The 15453-nt window shown below is 37.0% G+C and overlaps 1 protein-coding gene across 1 annotated transcript in view; it reads left to right on the top strand.

Annotated features, from left to right (window-relative positions):
* Nucleotides 1–1710: 1710 nt before the first annotated feature.
* GLIS3 (GLIS family zinc finger 3) overlaps nucleotides 1711–15453 on the top strand; it is a gene marked incomplete at its 3' end in the record, with an annotated part of 117184 nt that continues 103441 nt past the window's right edge. Inside the window, exons 1-2 of the mRNA XM_084225619.1 lie at nucleotides 1711–1910; nucleotides 6194–7301. Of these exons, the coding sequence (XP_084081745.1) occupies nucleotides 1780–1910; nucleotides 6194–7301 (1239 nt within the window). The 5' untranslated portion in view covers nucleotides 1711–1779. The remainder of the gene's footprint in view (nucleotides 1911–6193; nucleotides 7302–15453) is intronic.

The following is a 15453-nucleotide window of genomic DNA, read 5'->3' as shown; positions in this document are numbered from 1 at the left end:
AGCTGGGTTTCCTACATTGTTATAGTACACTTTTATACTGTTACATAATTTGGTGCCGAACATCTTTGGTTCTTCATACTAAAGGCACTTTTCTAAAAAATAGCTAACTAAACATTTATGATGCACACATACATATGTTGTATTATGTATTTTTTATAGTGTGAGTGGGGTGAAATTTATTTCACCCCATCCAGCTTTTTGCAAAGAGGAGTAGTGTTCATGTTATTATCAGAGGCAATTTACATTTTTTGCCTAATGTTTGCTACTGGTTCCAATTTAATTCTCTGTAACATTATGAAATCAACGTCTGAGAAGCACATTGATTCAGCTTTATTGAGTTCAAAATATGTGCTTTCTTGCTTTACAGGAAAGAAATTGAAATACCTTCTCTTTTTCTTTTGATTTCATTGAACATCTGTAGTGGGAATAGACTGTAATCCTACAAGAGCTTAAATGCTTTGTTGTGGTGTTCACACAATGCTTTGTTGTGGGGTTGAGTGCAGAATCCGGAATTCTCTTTACATGTCTGTCCTTGGAACTGTTTGATCTGGAGGGAGTTGAAGGATTTGGATTTTCTTCCTTTGACTGGGAGAGCCATTAATGCCTTGATGTACATCTCTCTGCCTTAATGTACATCTCTACGCAACCCATCTGAAGAACCTGGACAAAAAGCTGTATGAATTGTATGTCCATATCAAAAGTAGATTTAATTTAGGAAAATGGTTTACATAGAAGTACTTTTCACTGTTTGTCCTGATGTTGCTATCCTGCGTTGTGGAGTATTCTGAAGAGAGAAGCAGCTAGAAATGTGAATTGTCTAATTATTAATTTTCAGCTGTGATGAGAATTTGCTAGATGTCCAACAACTTCCATATTATGACCTGCATTTTAACTTTCTAATCTCAATATGTTTTAATGGAGGCAATCTTGTAGACTACCGTCTGTGATCTAAATCACAACAAAAAGTACACTGGGCATTTTGAAGGTATGTCCCGGTGGCCAGCTACCTTTTGTGGTACTGTGTAATAGCTATCAGTTTGAGTCATGGCAGCAGTGAATAACAGCAGACTGTGGCCTTTGAAGCAAGTCCAGAATGCTTCTCAGTTTGATTCAGCTCGGATTCCTCTACTTAGACCTCTGAGGAATGCTGGGTTCCAGCTGTAACTCTCTCCTGCTAGTGAAACTACTCAGTCTGCATGCATATCGGAGGTCTCCTTGCTTTATGCATGCGTAGTGGTAGGAATGATGGAAGGGCTTGCAATGGATTGCAGCTGCAGGGTTTGGTGGGACTTGGGGCGCAGCGCTGTTCTGGCAGCCTCCTTGGGTTCACTCTTCCTGTCTTCTTTGTAGAGAGCTGTCCTTCAGCTGAGGGCTTTTTACCTGGTGCTTTTTCTGATGTTTTTCTGTCATGCGTGGTCTTTAGTTTATGTACTTCAGCACATGTTTTACACATGCATAATCTATTAATTCCCCTGTAGGATGTTGCTATTTATGTTTTGAGAAGTTTTGAGAAGCAAAATTCTTGTGTTGGTCCCCTGTTTTGTCCTCATCTGAAGATTCCCTTTACTTTCTGGAGTTTGCAAAGTGATGTAATAAAAATGTGTGAGTTAGATGACAGAGTTCAAGGGATGCTACAGTGTGAGTTCTGTGCCTCATCATGAGCTCATGAGAGATAAATACTAACCCGCTTTGTTTATTTTAGGAGGTCTTGGTTATGGACACAAGGGCAAGTCCATTGGAAAAAGCAGTGGCAGCAATGCAATAGTCACCAGCAATCCCATGACAGTTCAACAGCTGGGAGCTCTTTCACCTTCAGCCTATCAGCTTTCAACAGCATGCAGCCAGATCAGCCCTAGCTTACAAAGGTCTATGAATGCTTTCAGCCTGAGTGCTTCTCCAGCAGATACAAGGTCCTCAATTACCTTTTTATATTCAGTACTTTAAAAGAAGGGGGTTTTAATTCCTCTGTAATTACAATGTAACATTTCTGGTTATTAAAATCAGAAAATCATTCTCTGTTATGCCGTGGGAAATTGAATTCCATGCAATTTAATTCAGATCAACTGTAATCATACTTCATGTTTGGATCATTCAAATACTGGGTGAAAATTAAGTCACAAAAAATCTGTGTGTGATAGGACATTTTTATTAGATAAAGGCTGTTTTATCTAGTCCCAAACTAGATTTTTGTGCTCGGTATATAAAGTGTTATGGAGGATGAAAGCAGAAATAGTCCTCACGTTACATCTACCTAGTGCCAAGTGTGCCATGTTGGTGTCTTTCAAATAACATCAAGGACAGGCAAAAAAACCAAAAAAACCCATAAATGCTGTGCACATGTTCCTCTCTCCTCGTCAAATGCACTTGCTTTCAAATGGTTTGTTTGCCATCTGATAATAAATCAGATCAATTTTCCTTGAAAACTTGTTAGCTTTCCTAGTTCTGTTGTGTAGGTAAAGAAAACTATGACCATTGCAAATTTTGCCTTTTTATATCACTGCCGCACAGATAAACATTTATTAATTAATTTTAAATGCTTAAATAAGTGTTGAGATTATGACTTTGAGTTTTGTCAGCAAACATGAATTAGAGGAAAACAGGTGTTTGAGAACCACCCTATAAGTACATTAGGCGTGTCCCTGGATGTTTAAAATACAGTGAGAAAATATTCTAATGTATTATCTTGAAATCTACATTCCCAATTGCCAACTGAGTTGAAATGTAGTTTTTATTTACGAAAGACCATAAGAGTCTTTCTTCTCAAAGCCGTTTACATTTACTGTGTTGCTTTATTACAAGCCAAGGGACATTCCTGAAATAATTAAAATTGGTACTTTGCAAATGAAATAAAACCTTGCTTTACTCTTAAGATAATTTTTAACATTCCTGTCACTTTAGTTATGAAGACTGAGCCCCCTGGGAAAATTTAGAAAATTAATTATGCTTCCTATGTAGACATGCCACCAAAAACCAATCAGTGCTAAGATGGTGACAAATGACAAATCCAAATATATGCCTTTCAGATCAAATAAAACTGATGCTAGAAAAATATAATTACATAATTTTTACTTACCTAAGTTTTAGGTGTGCCTATATGATTCCAAATACTGAATGTGTGGTTAGATGTGTCATGTCAGTACTGAGTTATACAGTTTTAATTTTATTTCAAAGAAACATTTACTAAGGGCAAACTCAAGTTGAAATTCTGGCAGAATCAAGGATGTGGTGTCCCTAGAATACCTTTTAATGATTTATCAATGAAGGTGTTATAAAATAAGTTTATCGCGCAAAGAATGTCAATTTCAGCAATTTTTTACCTCAATTTGTTTGATAGGGCAAAACAAGTTTAAAGTCTCACAGATTTTCAAAACAGTGCAGGGTTTTTTTCTTTCTTTGTGTTTTTTGGGGAGGTTGTTGTTCGGTTTTGAGCTTTTTTTTGGTTTTTTGATTAAATTTCTTGAACTATAAACGGCTTTTGTCTAAGTGAAGTTGACTGGTTCTTCCTGGGCAGAGTGCCTTCTCTGGATTTTGTCTCTCAGGCACTATGAACTGTGGTCTGGCAGCTCAACCCAAACCAGACTATTTGTTGAATTTACCAAAGCTGAAGTGAATTATCTTGATTTTTACTGATGGAAGAAAGAAATCATTTGGCAAAATGAGAGTTTTACTACACATAGCATTAGATTCTGGTGTAGAGACCATGGAGGATAAAACCTTCCCCATCTTTTTTGTGTTTCTGCAGAACTGTTTTGGAGTATTCAGTTGTGTTGCATCAAAACAGATGTAATACTGCTATTTGCTGTGACCTAAGTCAGAAGATGACCTTGGAAAGAGCAAACGGTTCTTGGCTAGTAAACAGAAGACCATAAAAAGAGAGAAAAACATAGTTTTCACTCTTCCATGTGTATGTTCAGGATTCTGAATTATACTCTGACATTGTGGCCTCTGTACACAAAGGGAGAATACAATGTAATTGAAAAGTAATCGCTTCTAAATGCTAATGAAAGATCTGGTCCAAACTCAAACCGGTTTAGTTTACAATAAGCAGATGCACCAATTAATACCATCTGAGATTCTGGCACCCTGATAGATCTGGTCCCTCATTTTCGTATTAGGTGTATTTATTTTCCTCCTATTAGAAAACTACTTAGTCACAGTGCTGGCTGAATTTTAAATAAATCTTCATTTTTAAATAAATCTTCAGCTGGAATTTTTATTATTTTTTGAATTTAGGTGCTGAAGTGCTGCAGCTTCTTCAGAATAGCTGGCTCTTACTTATTGTATAGTTGAAATTCTGGGACAGCTTTTTATTTTTGTCCTATTATAAGACTGTTAAAAACAGTTTTTCTTCAGATTCACTGATGGATATGCCCCTTTGTGTTAGGCATTATTAGCTTTTTGTATGACACTGGTCGTACTATGCATCTGCTTAAAACTCTTGTCAGTACAAAAATAGACTTTTTATTGATGCACAATTTCTTTTTCTTTGTTCATAAAAGAGAAAATAAAAATTTAAAGAAAAACTGGCAGAGCATCCCTACACTCTCCTTATATTTTCTAGGTGTGAATTGTAGCATGGAGAAATCAAACCTTACATACGGGGTCACAACATACTAGCACGATTTAATCGCCCTAAAATGGACTGTGCTTTAACAAAGCCCATTGACAACAGCCTAAATCAACTTATTCGCAGTCATCCCTTTAGATCTAAATGGCACACAAGACTGACCTGACAGAGCAGTCTCATTTTTCTCATTTCTCCCAATGCATATTGTAGTCAGCGTGCTAATTGTGCTTTTTGTCTGTCGTCTGTTTTGCAAGTGCCGTTTAAACCTGATGCAGTCACATCAGGTCCATGACAGTACCTTGCCCTGACATTGAATCCGAACAGGACGTTTCTTATTCTGACACAGCAGATCAACCCTGCGTTACAAAGCGAGCATCTTGCGCAAAGGGGCATTTAGCCGTCTCTCCCACTGGTCACCACAGCAAGGCTTGCTGTTCTTTTGCGCTACATTTTCCCTGTTTGTGAGCTGTCTCACAAATACAGCACCTGCAAACTACTTCCTCTCAGGCTGTGTCAAGCTTCCCCTCCATTGTCCTTGATCCGTCATTGAAATTCCACGCTTCTTCAAAACCGTGTCGTTAAAATAGTAAACCCAAGAATTAATTCTCAAAACATAAGATGTAGAGGCTTCTGGGAGATTGTCACATTTATCTAGATACATGCCCAGTTCTTCCTATTGTAAGAGCTCCTTAAAAATAGAAATTTATATACTGATAGCACCACTAGCTGGTAGGAAATCCAAATCTGCCTGGGTGTGATCTGGAAACAAAGAAATAAATCCGGTTAACCTTCAGCCAGCATTTACAGCCATGACTCAGGGCCCTTGATGCCCCATTTATTTCCTTTTTATCCCTTTCTGTAGAAAACAATACTTTTAAGGGCCTATATGTTGAGGGTTTTCAAGCTATCCAAAGGATACTTGCAGCATAAAGAAGTTTCATAATATCTCTGTGAAAAATGTTCGATAACAGCAAGATTACACTTCTATGAAAATTTTTGATTACTGATTTGGAGGCAGATATATCTTCAAATCAAATCTAGGAAACTTCTTAAACCAGTTCTCCTACATTACTCATTTATTTTGTTTGTTTTGTAAAGTTAGATATTATCTGTATTTGTAACTTTGATGTATAAAACTTCTGTAGGGAAGTATTTGTAGTATTTGTATGTATTACAATTGACAAAGTCATTCAGGTTGAATATCCGTTCTCTTTGGATTAGTTTTCTTCCTGTTTTTTTCAAGAAAAAATAATAGATGACTTAAATCATTATGGGTTTCATAGAAAGCAGGAACATAATGCTTTGGCTTCAGTAGTCCAAACCTATTTACACCACAATTGTGTAAAGACATGCAATAATTTCTGCAGTGGTGGATCAAGAATCTTTACAGTAACTTTCTTTCAAAATCTTGATGTTTTAAAGTTGGCTTCCTAAGTGACTTTTCTAGATGTATATTGCCTTTGTATAACTACTGGTACATTAACCGAGTGTGCTAAACTTGAGCACCTAGTAGTAGGGAGAGCTTTTCTCACATGTAGCCTTTCCTTAATTTTAAGTGTGAGTGTGAAGGTAAAAGATCTACTTCTGAATTGTCTAACTGCTTACTTTATTATACCTTTATTTCAGGTCACTCTTGTCACGTGAGACTCTGGCCTCTACAACGTTAAGCTTGTCAGAAGGTCACTCCCCTCTGAGTGCTGAACAAGAGTGGTCACATAGGTACAGGACACTTTCTTCTGTTCCTCCTGACCATGGTTTACAAAATGGCAGTGAGCTGGGGGACTTAATAAATTTTTTGCCTGAAGCATCTACATCCAGTGACTCATTACCATCCTACTTATATGGCATGGAAAATAAGAATTCCCCTTACTTTAATCCTTGCCAGTCCTCAGTCTGGTCTCAATCAGCCCGCTCCAGAAAGAGAGCACTCTCTGTATCTGCTCTGTCTGACGGCATTGGGATCGAGTTCAATACAATCATTCGTACATCTCCAACTTCGTTGGTAGCCTACATCAACAGCTCCAGGGCATCGCCAGGAAATGTCTCTCCACAGCCTGAGGTCTATGGACATTTTTTGGGAGTGAGAGGAAGCTGCATACCCCAAAACTGCTCTGTTTCAATTGCCCAAAAAGGCTTCCCCATGGCGAATGGCAGTGTCACTTTTCCAGGGTATATTGAGAACGGGACAGGTGAGTACCAGCGGATGCAGCAGCTGGAGCAAGCCAGTTTACAGATGGTTGCCACAAATAACATGGTGATCCAGCAGGGTGTGCTGCCCATGGACAGCCAAGCAATGGACATCCTGAAAAACGAACAGCTGGATGACTTCTCAGGCCCTATTGTTGACATGCCTCTTTCACCCCTGGTGCTGCCGCCACAAGGGCCGCCCCCGCCGTACCATGCTCACCAGCACCGGCATCCGCACGGCCTCCCCAGCCACGTTCCCCCGCTGCAGGTGCTGCCTCCTGCCCCGGGAGCCCTGCTGGAGGAAGATGGGGAGCTGGATGATTTCAATGGCAAGCATGGCTGTTGCTGGGTTGACTGCGGGAAGCTGTATGACCATCAAGAGGAGCTTGTGCGGCACATAGAGAAGATCCACATAGACCAGAAGAAGGGAGAGGACTTCACCTGCTTCTGGGCAGGGTGCCCTCGAAGGTTCAAGCCATTCAATGCCCGTTACAAACTGCTGATTCACATGAGAGTCCACTCAGGAGAGAAGCCGAACAAATGCACAGTGAGTCTGAGTTCCGTCTTTCTTAACAACTGAAGTTCTTAACAACTAAGGTCTCTCTATTACTTAGGAAAATACAGTGAAGTTGTAATTCTGCTTTTGCTTCGCCCATTAATCTTTTTAAACTAGTCTGTGAGAATGAAATGACTAGTCCCACTAGCCCCCCCTTCCATCTTCCCACCTAAACAGAAAGGAAAGGTGTTCTTTAATTTGATACATACCAACAGATAGGATGAGACAAAATGTTGTGTTTTCTGCATTTATAAACTATTATTGTAGACTGCAACAAGTGGCATGGTAAACCTTCATAATGCAAAACTGAGGCACAGTCAATACTTAAGTATTTGCATGAAGGATACATGCAGGAAAAATGTATCAGAATAAACATAAATAAATAGAAATAAATAATAAATAAAATGCTGCAGAATAAATGTCACAATTTATCCTGAGAGATTCTTGCATCATGTTACACCTTTTTGACTTGAGGAATTTTCAGGACCTTGCATAATATTACCAGAAGAAACTGAGAAGAGTTGGGCATTTTTTAAGGCAGTTGTTTGTTCTACTACTAAAACCCAAACCGGCGTACCTGTTTCCATTAGTATATTAGGAATAAATCCCATAATAATTTTTCTTTTCACAGATTCTACCAGTCAGCATTCAATCCTGAAGTTATGTTTTTCTAGCAAGAAAAGTTTCTTAGGGTCACTGTAAGTCAGTCTAACACATAGGTAGTCACATGGGTTAATAATCTGGCTGTAATCAGTTTCTGCTTGGTCTCTAGTGCAGCATCTATAATCTCTGTATTTCAGATTCTTGAATTTCCTTACATATGATTTGTATTTTGATGACAATGAGCTTAACCTTACAACTTAAGTTCTTATTTAGTGTTGTCAGACAGCAACCTCACCAGTGCAGTTTTGAGTCCGCAGCATAAATGATGATGAAGGTATAATTTCTAAGAATAACGACCGATTAAAAAACATGTTTACATATGGTGAAATTTAGATTGATGCTTGGAGTCTACATCAGTGTATGTGTTGTTGAATAATTGGTTTTTTGGCATGATATTTGCTTGTACAATTAAGAGAAAAAGTTTATTTCTTTTACTTTTGTTTTTTCCAAGGGGCAGCATCCTGCAGGATAGAGTGAATCTCTTTCCAGATTTCTGTCCTGAATTTAAAGAACCTAGTAGAGATTGTGTTGTGATTCTAGAAAGGCTTTTTATCCTTCCCTTTTATCACACCACAGCCTTAACTTGGGCTCTCTGTTTTCTGAATATTTTTTAAAATTCCATAATATTCTTTTTCTGCTCTCTGCATATATTGGATCAGGGCATACCATTAATTGCAGTTCTTCCTCAAGGATTTCTCGCCTTTATGGGAAGAGAGAGAATGAGGAAAAAAATATTACTATGAGTCAAGAAAGTAATTTTTCAAGGGAATATCACATATAATTAAAGATATAGAGACAGACGTCAGCAGATAAGTAAGGACAGACAACAGGATGAAGAAAGAGGGCAGGAATGATGAAATAGCACTGAAAAAGAATAAATCCAATAACCCGAGGTCTTTATAATGGAAGAATCATGATGAAGGATCCTGTAATACTGGGGAAAGCATTGTGTTGATAACACACTAAACTCCCTGCCCTCCCTGTACAGAATGGGTGCTTACAATGACCTCCTGATTTTAAAGCCTCCTTGAGGCATCCTTGGCTTTGAATTTCATATGATAAAGTTTTTGAGATTGCTAAGCCAAAACTAAAGTGTACACCAAGTCCTGCTGTGTCACCAAAATATGAGAGCTTTCTAGGTCAGCTTCTCAAAGAATGATTGCTTTTTAAAGTGTGATTACTTTTACTGAACTGAAGCAAGCATTTTTGGATAGCACCAAGAAGTTTGTGTATCAGAAGCAGCACCCACATACTTACCTTTCTTTCATGTTGAGAATTGTAATTAAATGTAGAAGTACTGAGGGTGATATGATAACCCTCATAATGTGAGTGTAAATCTGGAATATATGTCCCCTTTCTTGGAATAAGCAAGTAGAAATGGCATTCTTTAGCATGGTTTGGATGAAACAACTTGATGCTTTATTCCTTTACAATTTCACAAATGGTGTGAATTTGGAAAAATGTATTTGGCTTTCTAATGTCCAGTAGCCATAGTTTCTTGATATGTTTAGAAAATTTACTTCAGACAAACATTTCTCACCAAGCAGTGAAATTTGCAATCATATCCATGCCATGTAAGGTTTTAAACAGAGATTTTAAGTGAGGTATTTGGGAGAATATTTTGGGCAAGATGATAAAGAATGACTTCCGAATTAGCAAAAAATTACACTACAAATTTATACTTTTAAGGGCAAAATAAAAACAATCCATTTATAATATTTATTTGTCCATCTAGAGTCTTCCTATAATTTATTTTCTGCTTCTAGGTGTAGCATGGCTGTTTCTCTGAAATTACTGAAACTAATAGTCTCTATGCCCACTATATATTGCAGTCTAGTAAGAGGAAGTCCAGTAGACCAAGCAGGAAAAGGGAAGGAAAAATTCCAAGAATACTTCTGTTGTATTAATGAACCAGATTTACTGTAAAGAATGTAACAGAAGTAGTAAGTCATGGGGAGGAACTATCTTAATGTAATCTATCAAGACATCCTGTAATCACAGGCAGGCTGTTACACCCATCATCGTACTGCCATCACACACTAATCTTTATGTAAGCATTGCATGTGTTGGTGGTTCCAAACAGTTTGCAAGGCACAATCTTCTCATTGAGCATAAATTGCAATGGGTCCTAGTCAATAAAGTTGTAATATCTGTATGTTTACTTGTCAGTGTTGTTTATCTGTCTACTGCTGCGCATAGAAAGAGTATTGTTACATATTCTGCTGTGCATCCCTAAGGACTGCTGTGATATCACAGTGAGCTTTACATCAGCAAGACTGATGAGATTTCAGGGATTTTTAAGGTGAGGGTTATTTCTATGCTGCATTGCAACAATAGTAGAGATAATGTGAAATTAGATACACAACTTCATAAGTTGAACTTTGTAAGATAATTTTATTCTTCTCTATTATTGTTTTGTGACGATGAAATCATGTAGTTCAGAATAGACTTGCAGAAAAGCTAGGACTTCAGTACTTTATATGCTTATCCTTAAAAGCAGAACCATGCTTATAGTTAAAATTAGAGTCAAGTGACCTCAGCATTTGTTTTGCCACATCTGAGTTAGTATCTATCTATGTAACAAAAATTTAGGGCAATTTTAAACTAAGGCTGCGAGCAATATTTTACTCTTTAGTTCCTGCTTGTTCTGGATGAGCTGTCTTCTTAGATTCTGGAAGATAAAAGTGTTGAAGGGTGAATAATTATCAAATATCAGCACATAAAGACATGTGACAATCAGGATAATCAGATCTGGACTTAAAGAATTTGTTTGGAATAGCAATTCTTTAAATAGTTGTTAAAATGCATTGGGCTCCCTTACTGTTCATTAAACATCTTGCTAGTTCTCTTCTAACTTACATCACCTGGGAAGAATTCTTCTTTTCAGTGACCTGGTTTAGTGACTAAAAAAATTATTCATGACATGGTACTACTACTACTACTACTACTACTACTACTACTACTACTACTACTACTACTACTACTACTACTGCATATTTATTGCCTACTCCTAAGGATCTTTATGTAAAGTACATATAGAATGTTCTAATGTGTTGTATTTATCTATTAATCTGTGGATTAGATTGTACTTTGTCAAAATAAGGCCAAAAAGAAAAAATGTGAAGGGAAGTTCATATTGAAATGCAAGTGGTAAGTACAACAGTGGCTGAGATACAATCTGTAACATTTGATAGCAGTTATCTCACAATGGCATTTGAGACTTCCGCAGATTTCGTTTGAATTAGTGAAAGTCTGAATTCCCTTTAGTTGTTGAAACCTCAGAGTACCAATTGGCAAATGCTGACCTTTGTTCTCTTTGTCTCTACCTGTGAGCTAATTTTCTACTCAGGTTCCCTTCTTTTATAGTGAATGTTTTTACTTTTTAAGTTCAGCTCCAATAAGAGCTATTTAATTAGTCTTATTGTCCTGCTATGCAAACATTAAGCTTAACACTTTTATTCTGGTGTAAGCAGCAACAGCATGATGTTAGAGATAAATTCAAAGCTCACACTTCACAGCTTTATTCAGATGTACTAAGAATGCTTCCCCTTTTGAGGCTGAGTTCAGTCTTGTTGCTTTCTGTAAACTCTGAGCTGTGCTACAGCCTGATTCCTTTAGTATTGATAGTACTACATGACCACCTTTTTTTTCAGTGCAGCTATTTGATGTGATGTAAACCAATAAAATTGCTAGTATTCCTGTTAGATTTGAAGCAACATCCATTTAACATCTGCTAAATACTTGAAATTATCCCACAATACAGCTGCAAAACATGTAAAACAGAAGCTATGTGAAAAAAAAGAACATGAAGCCTAAAATACTTTTTTAATGCTTTTTTATTTTTTGAGGCACAAGCAAACTTCCTTGGGTGAGCATGAGTACTTGGATAGATATGTGTATGTGTGCTGTTAGAAGAACATGTCCTTGGAAAATGGTGTCCAAGTGGAAATTTTGATTAAAGCCAGAAATGCATTCGGTAAAAATGATTGGGATTTTTTTTCCGTCTTTGGGCTTTAGCATTGTGTCTTCCTATGGCATCTTATATATGGCATGTGCAAATATTTTGTTCACAGTATATACCATGTGTCTTGATAAGACCATATCACATCCTATATTGCACTGAAATCTTGTTAAAATAGAAACTATAACAAATTTTGAATTTGTTTTTCCTTATATGCTTGCAGAAGACCTTTCCACTATGCTAAAGTAGCATTTGAGCACTTTGTCTTAAACAATGTCACAAGAATGGTAATTCAATTGTTGAGTCAAATTGCTGAAAATTAGAAAGAGCTAAATTTACACTTGCGTGTTGCTGATTCTTTCCCTAATTCAGTAAACAAACTGAAACAGAAATAGCACAGAAAAAGCAGAGACTTGTGATTAATTAGACTATATCATGATGTATGGATAGAGCAAGTTGGGCTTTAGTTGTCTGTTATAAAGCTGAGCCTCTCTAGCTCTCACATGTTTATGCAGTATTAGTAATCTTCTGGTCATGGTTATGATGTCTTAGTTCTTTAAAGAAGAAGTGGATTATGAATTCTGTGTGCCTCCCCAAACCACTCAAGCTCATGTGATCACATCAGATGGAAGCTAGTCCAAACTAATGAATTCTGCCTCTCAGCAATTGTATTAATGGTCTTGCAATATTATTCTTCCAGTATGAAATATATACTGTGTTCATCGTTCAAAATGTAATGATAGGTGCTTTTTCTTTGGCTGCTGAAGTTGCACAACTTGCACTTGAGTTCAGTGAGGACAAGAGGGCTTCTGGTACCCAGGGTACTGAGCCTCAATAGCAGAACATCTCTTTAAGCAATCAAAAATTCCAGAGCAAGCTCCTTTCTATATGTAAATAATGACAGTGAAAAAAGGGTAGCCAGAGAGCCCATGTTTTAGGTTTCAGAATAAAATGTTTATAAAACATCTAACTTCTTTTTTTCTTCTAATTGATAATTTGATTTTGATATTAAGTATTTGAATCAGCTTTTTTTTTTTTTTTGCCTTTTGACTTATATAATTGAAAAATTTAAAAAATAACTTTAATGAAATTTTGCAAACAGGCATATTTTTAGCTTCATTGTAATCCAGAACATGAATGTGAAGTACCCCAAAATAAAAAAAAAAAAACATTCCTAATTGCAGAAACACTTATGTTTGTATGGAAAGGTTCTACTTTATTACCTCTCTGTGTTTGTGGATAGGCACAAAAAATGTATTTTATTTATTTTTATTTCCCTGCAGCATACTTTTAATGAAATATATTTTAGTTATTTTTCATTGCCACATCAAACTATAAATAAATGGTAAACTTAAAAAATGAAGAACTCTTAAATTTCATATACTTCAAGTAAGGAATCCTAAAACATACTTTACATCTACCAAAATTTCAGCTACAAGAAATTTGGAGGGCGTTCTGGTGTTGGGATTTTGGTTGGTTGGATTTGGATTCACGTTTTGGGTTTTTGTTTGTTTTTTAAACTTAGGTTTAAAACTAGAAAATTACTTGAATTCAAAGCTGAGAGGGTGGGGGGAAGGGGGCTAATGTTGCTGTTGATGGTTTGGAGCATGTTTGTGTGAAGATTGGATTACCCTCCAAGTCATGAAATCTTTATAAACAACTTGTGCTCTTTCCTGCTAATTTTCTTTTGCCTTTCCAGCATCCCTGTTTGGTTGGTGACTGGACCTCTATCAGGAATAGAGTCAGTTTTGAAACTTTCCATATAGTGATAGAAAAGGCTAACAATATCTGACAGGAAAACAGAAAATGCAAGTTATGATACAGTTACAATAGAAACAGAGGAATCTTTCTTTCCCAGAAAACATGATTCTGTTTTAAAGCAAGGAAGAGAGAAATAGAGGGAGCTAGTTAATAGATTGTGCCATCCATTGCAATGTTACTCCTTCAGAAAGGAAATACAGCTTTACTTAAAAGTAAACACATTGTCAGCTTTATTCAGGTAGATTGACACTGATTTCCTAAGGATTAGGGGTTTAATTAATGCTTCTGGTGTTCTGTGAAAAACTTCCCAGACATCTAAGTCTTATGGTATATCTGTGAACATAGGCTTTAAATACAAGTGTTGAGCATTAAGCTGCATAGAACAATCATTGGATTACTTGTACCGAGTAGTTAGGAAATGGAAAAATGCCAAATAGCTTTTTGCACTAAATATGTTTAGTGCACTACATATGTTGGAGTAGTTTGAAAGCCAAATGCAAATGTATGCTGAAGCATTTGTACAGCTTGAGGTACTCTTTGAGATTTTTTCATTATTGAGTTTACTCGGATTTAGTATAAGATGCTGTTACTGGCTTAAAGCTTAAAGGACTCAAGGGAAGGGACTGGTTCTGTTTTAATAGATAAGTTGCAAAGCAATGGTCTAAGTTGCAAAGCAATAGTCTTGTAGACTTCAGTGAGATTTGTCCAGGCAGAATCATGCTCAGTTCAGTGATTCCATTGATTTCTATGGCGTGTCTGGAATCACAGAGCCATTCAGGTTGGCTTTTAAGATCACAGAGTCCAGTTGCTTTCCCAACACTGGGGAGACGAGAACAACTTCCTTTCATTACAGCTTCCTTTTGGAAGTTGTAGAGAGCAGTGAGGTCTCTCCTGAATCTCAAGCACAGTAATCCAAACACTGAGAAGACAAGATTCATCTTGGTTCACTCTGATCCCTGAAGCAATTATAGTCCCAATTAGCTGGGGTGGCATTTAGCAGATGCTAAAATCCAGTTTGTTTTTAGAGATACCAACTTGTAGGGTAGGTTTCCAGAGAACTTGGACTGAATAAGGATTAAGCACTGTTCAGAACAAGATTGTAGTAGTAGACTCTCCTGGTAAGTGGTTGAAATAGGCACCTTGAACAAGGATGTTACCAAATAGAGCCAGTGCATTGGAGTGCTCTGTCACAGAAACATGGTTGCTGTTCATCACAGGCTAACAGGGTTTGAATAACTGTTGAATAAACCTTTCTGAACAAGGTGCATGGAAACAGGGTGATCTTTTTAGAGCTAGTCACTGTGAAGGTTCAGTCTGTGTCTGTGTAGAGTGCTGGGCTACTCAAGAAAAGCAGATTCAGAAAGGAGCTAGGGAGGATGCTGTTGTGTCTAGAACTGTAGCAGTCTGTTGTAGCATCAGGGTTTGCTAAATGTTTTTATAGCCACCTGGTGATTGTTTTCTGATACCACTTTTATCCACTCAGAATGCTTATTTTTCCTGTCAATTAAAGACAGTTTCAATTTAGGGTTGATATTTTCTTACCATTGTTTTTACGGATATACAGCAATTTTATTCCATGAGTATTCAGCTCTTGAGAATTAACACTCATAATTACAAAGTTCAAGGTCACAAGTGAATCATTTTAGAGAAATGTCACTGTGGTAAGAAATTTTTGTATGAGTTGTGTCTTCATGAAATGTTGAAATGTAGTCTTACTCAGCTGTCCATGAAACAGTGTGCTGGATACATAGAGTAGTT

The sequence above is a fragment of the Fringilla coelebs genome, assembly GCF_963513975.1.
Source record: "Fringilla coelebs genome assembly, chromosome: Z".
NCBI classification, from domain to species: Eukaryota; Metazoa; Chordata; class Aves; order Passeriformes; family Fringillidae; genus Fringilla; species Fringilla coelebs.
Note: the sequence above shows the minus strand (reverse complement) of the source record. Positions and strands in the feature narration are given on the sequence as shown.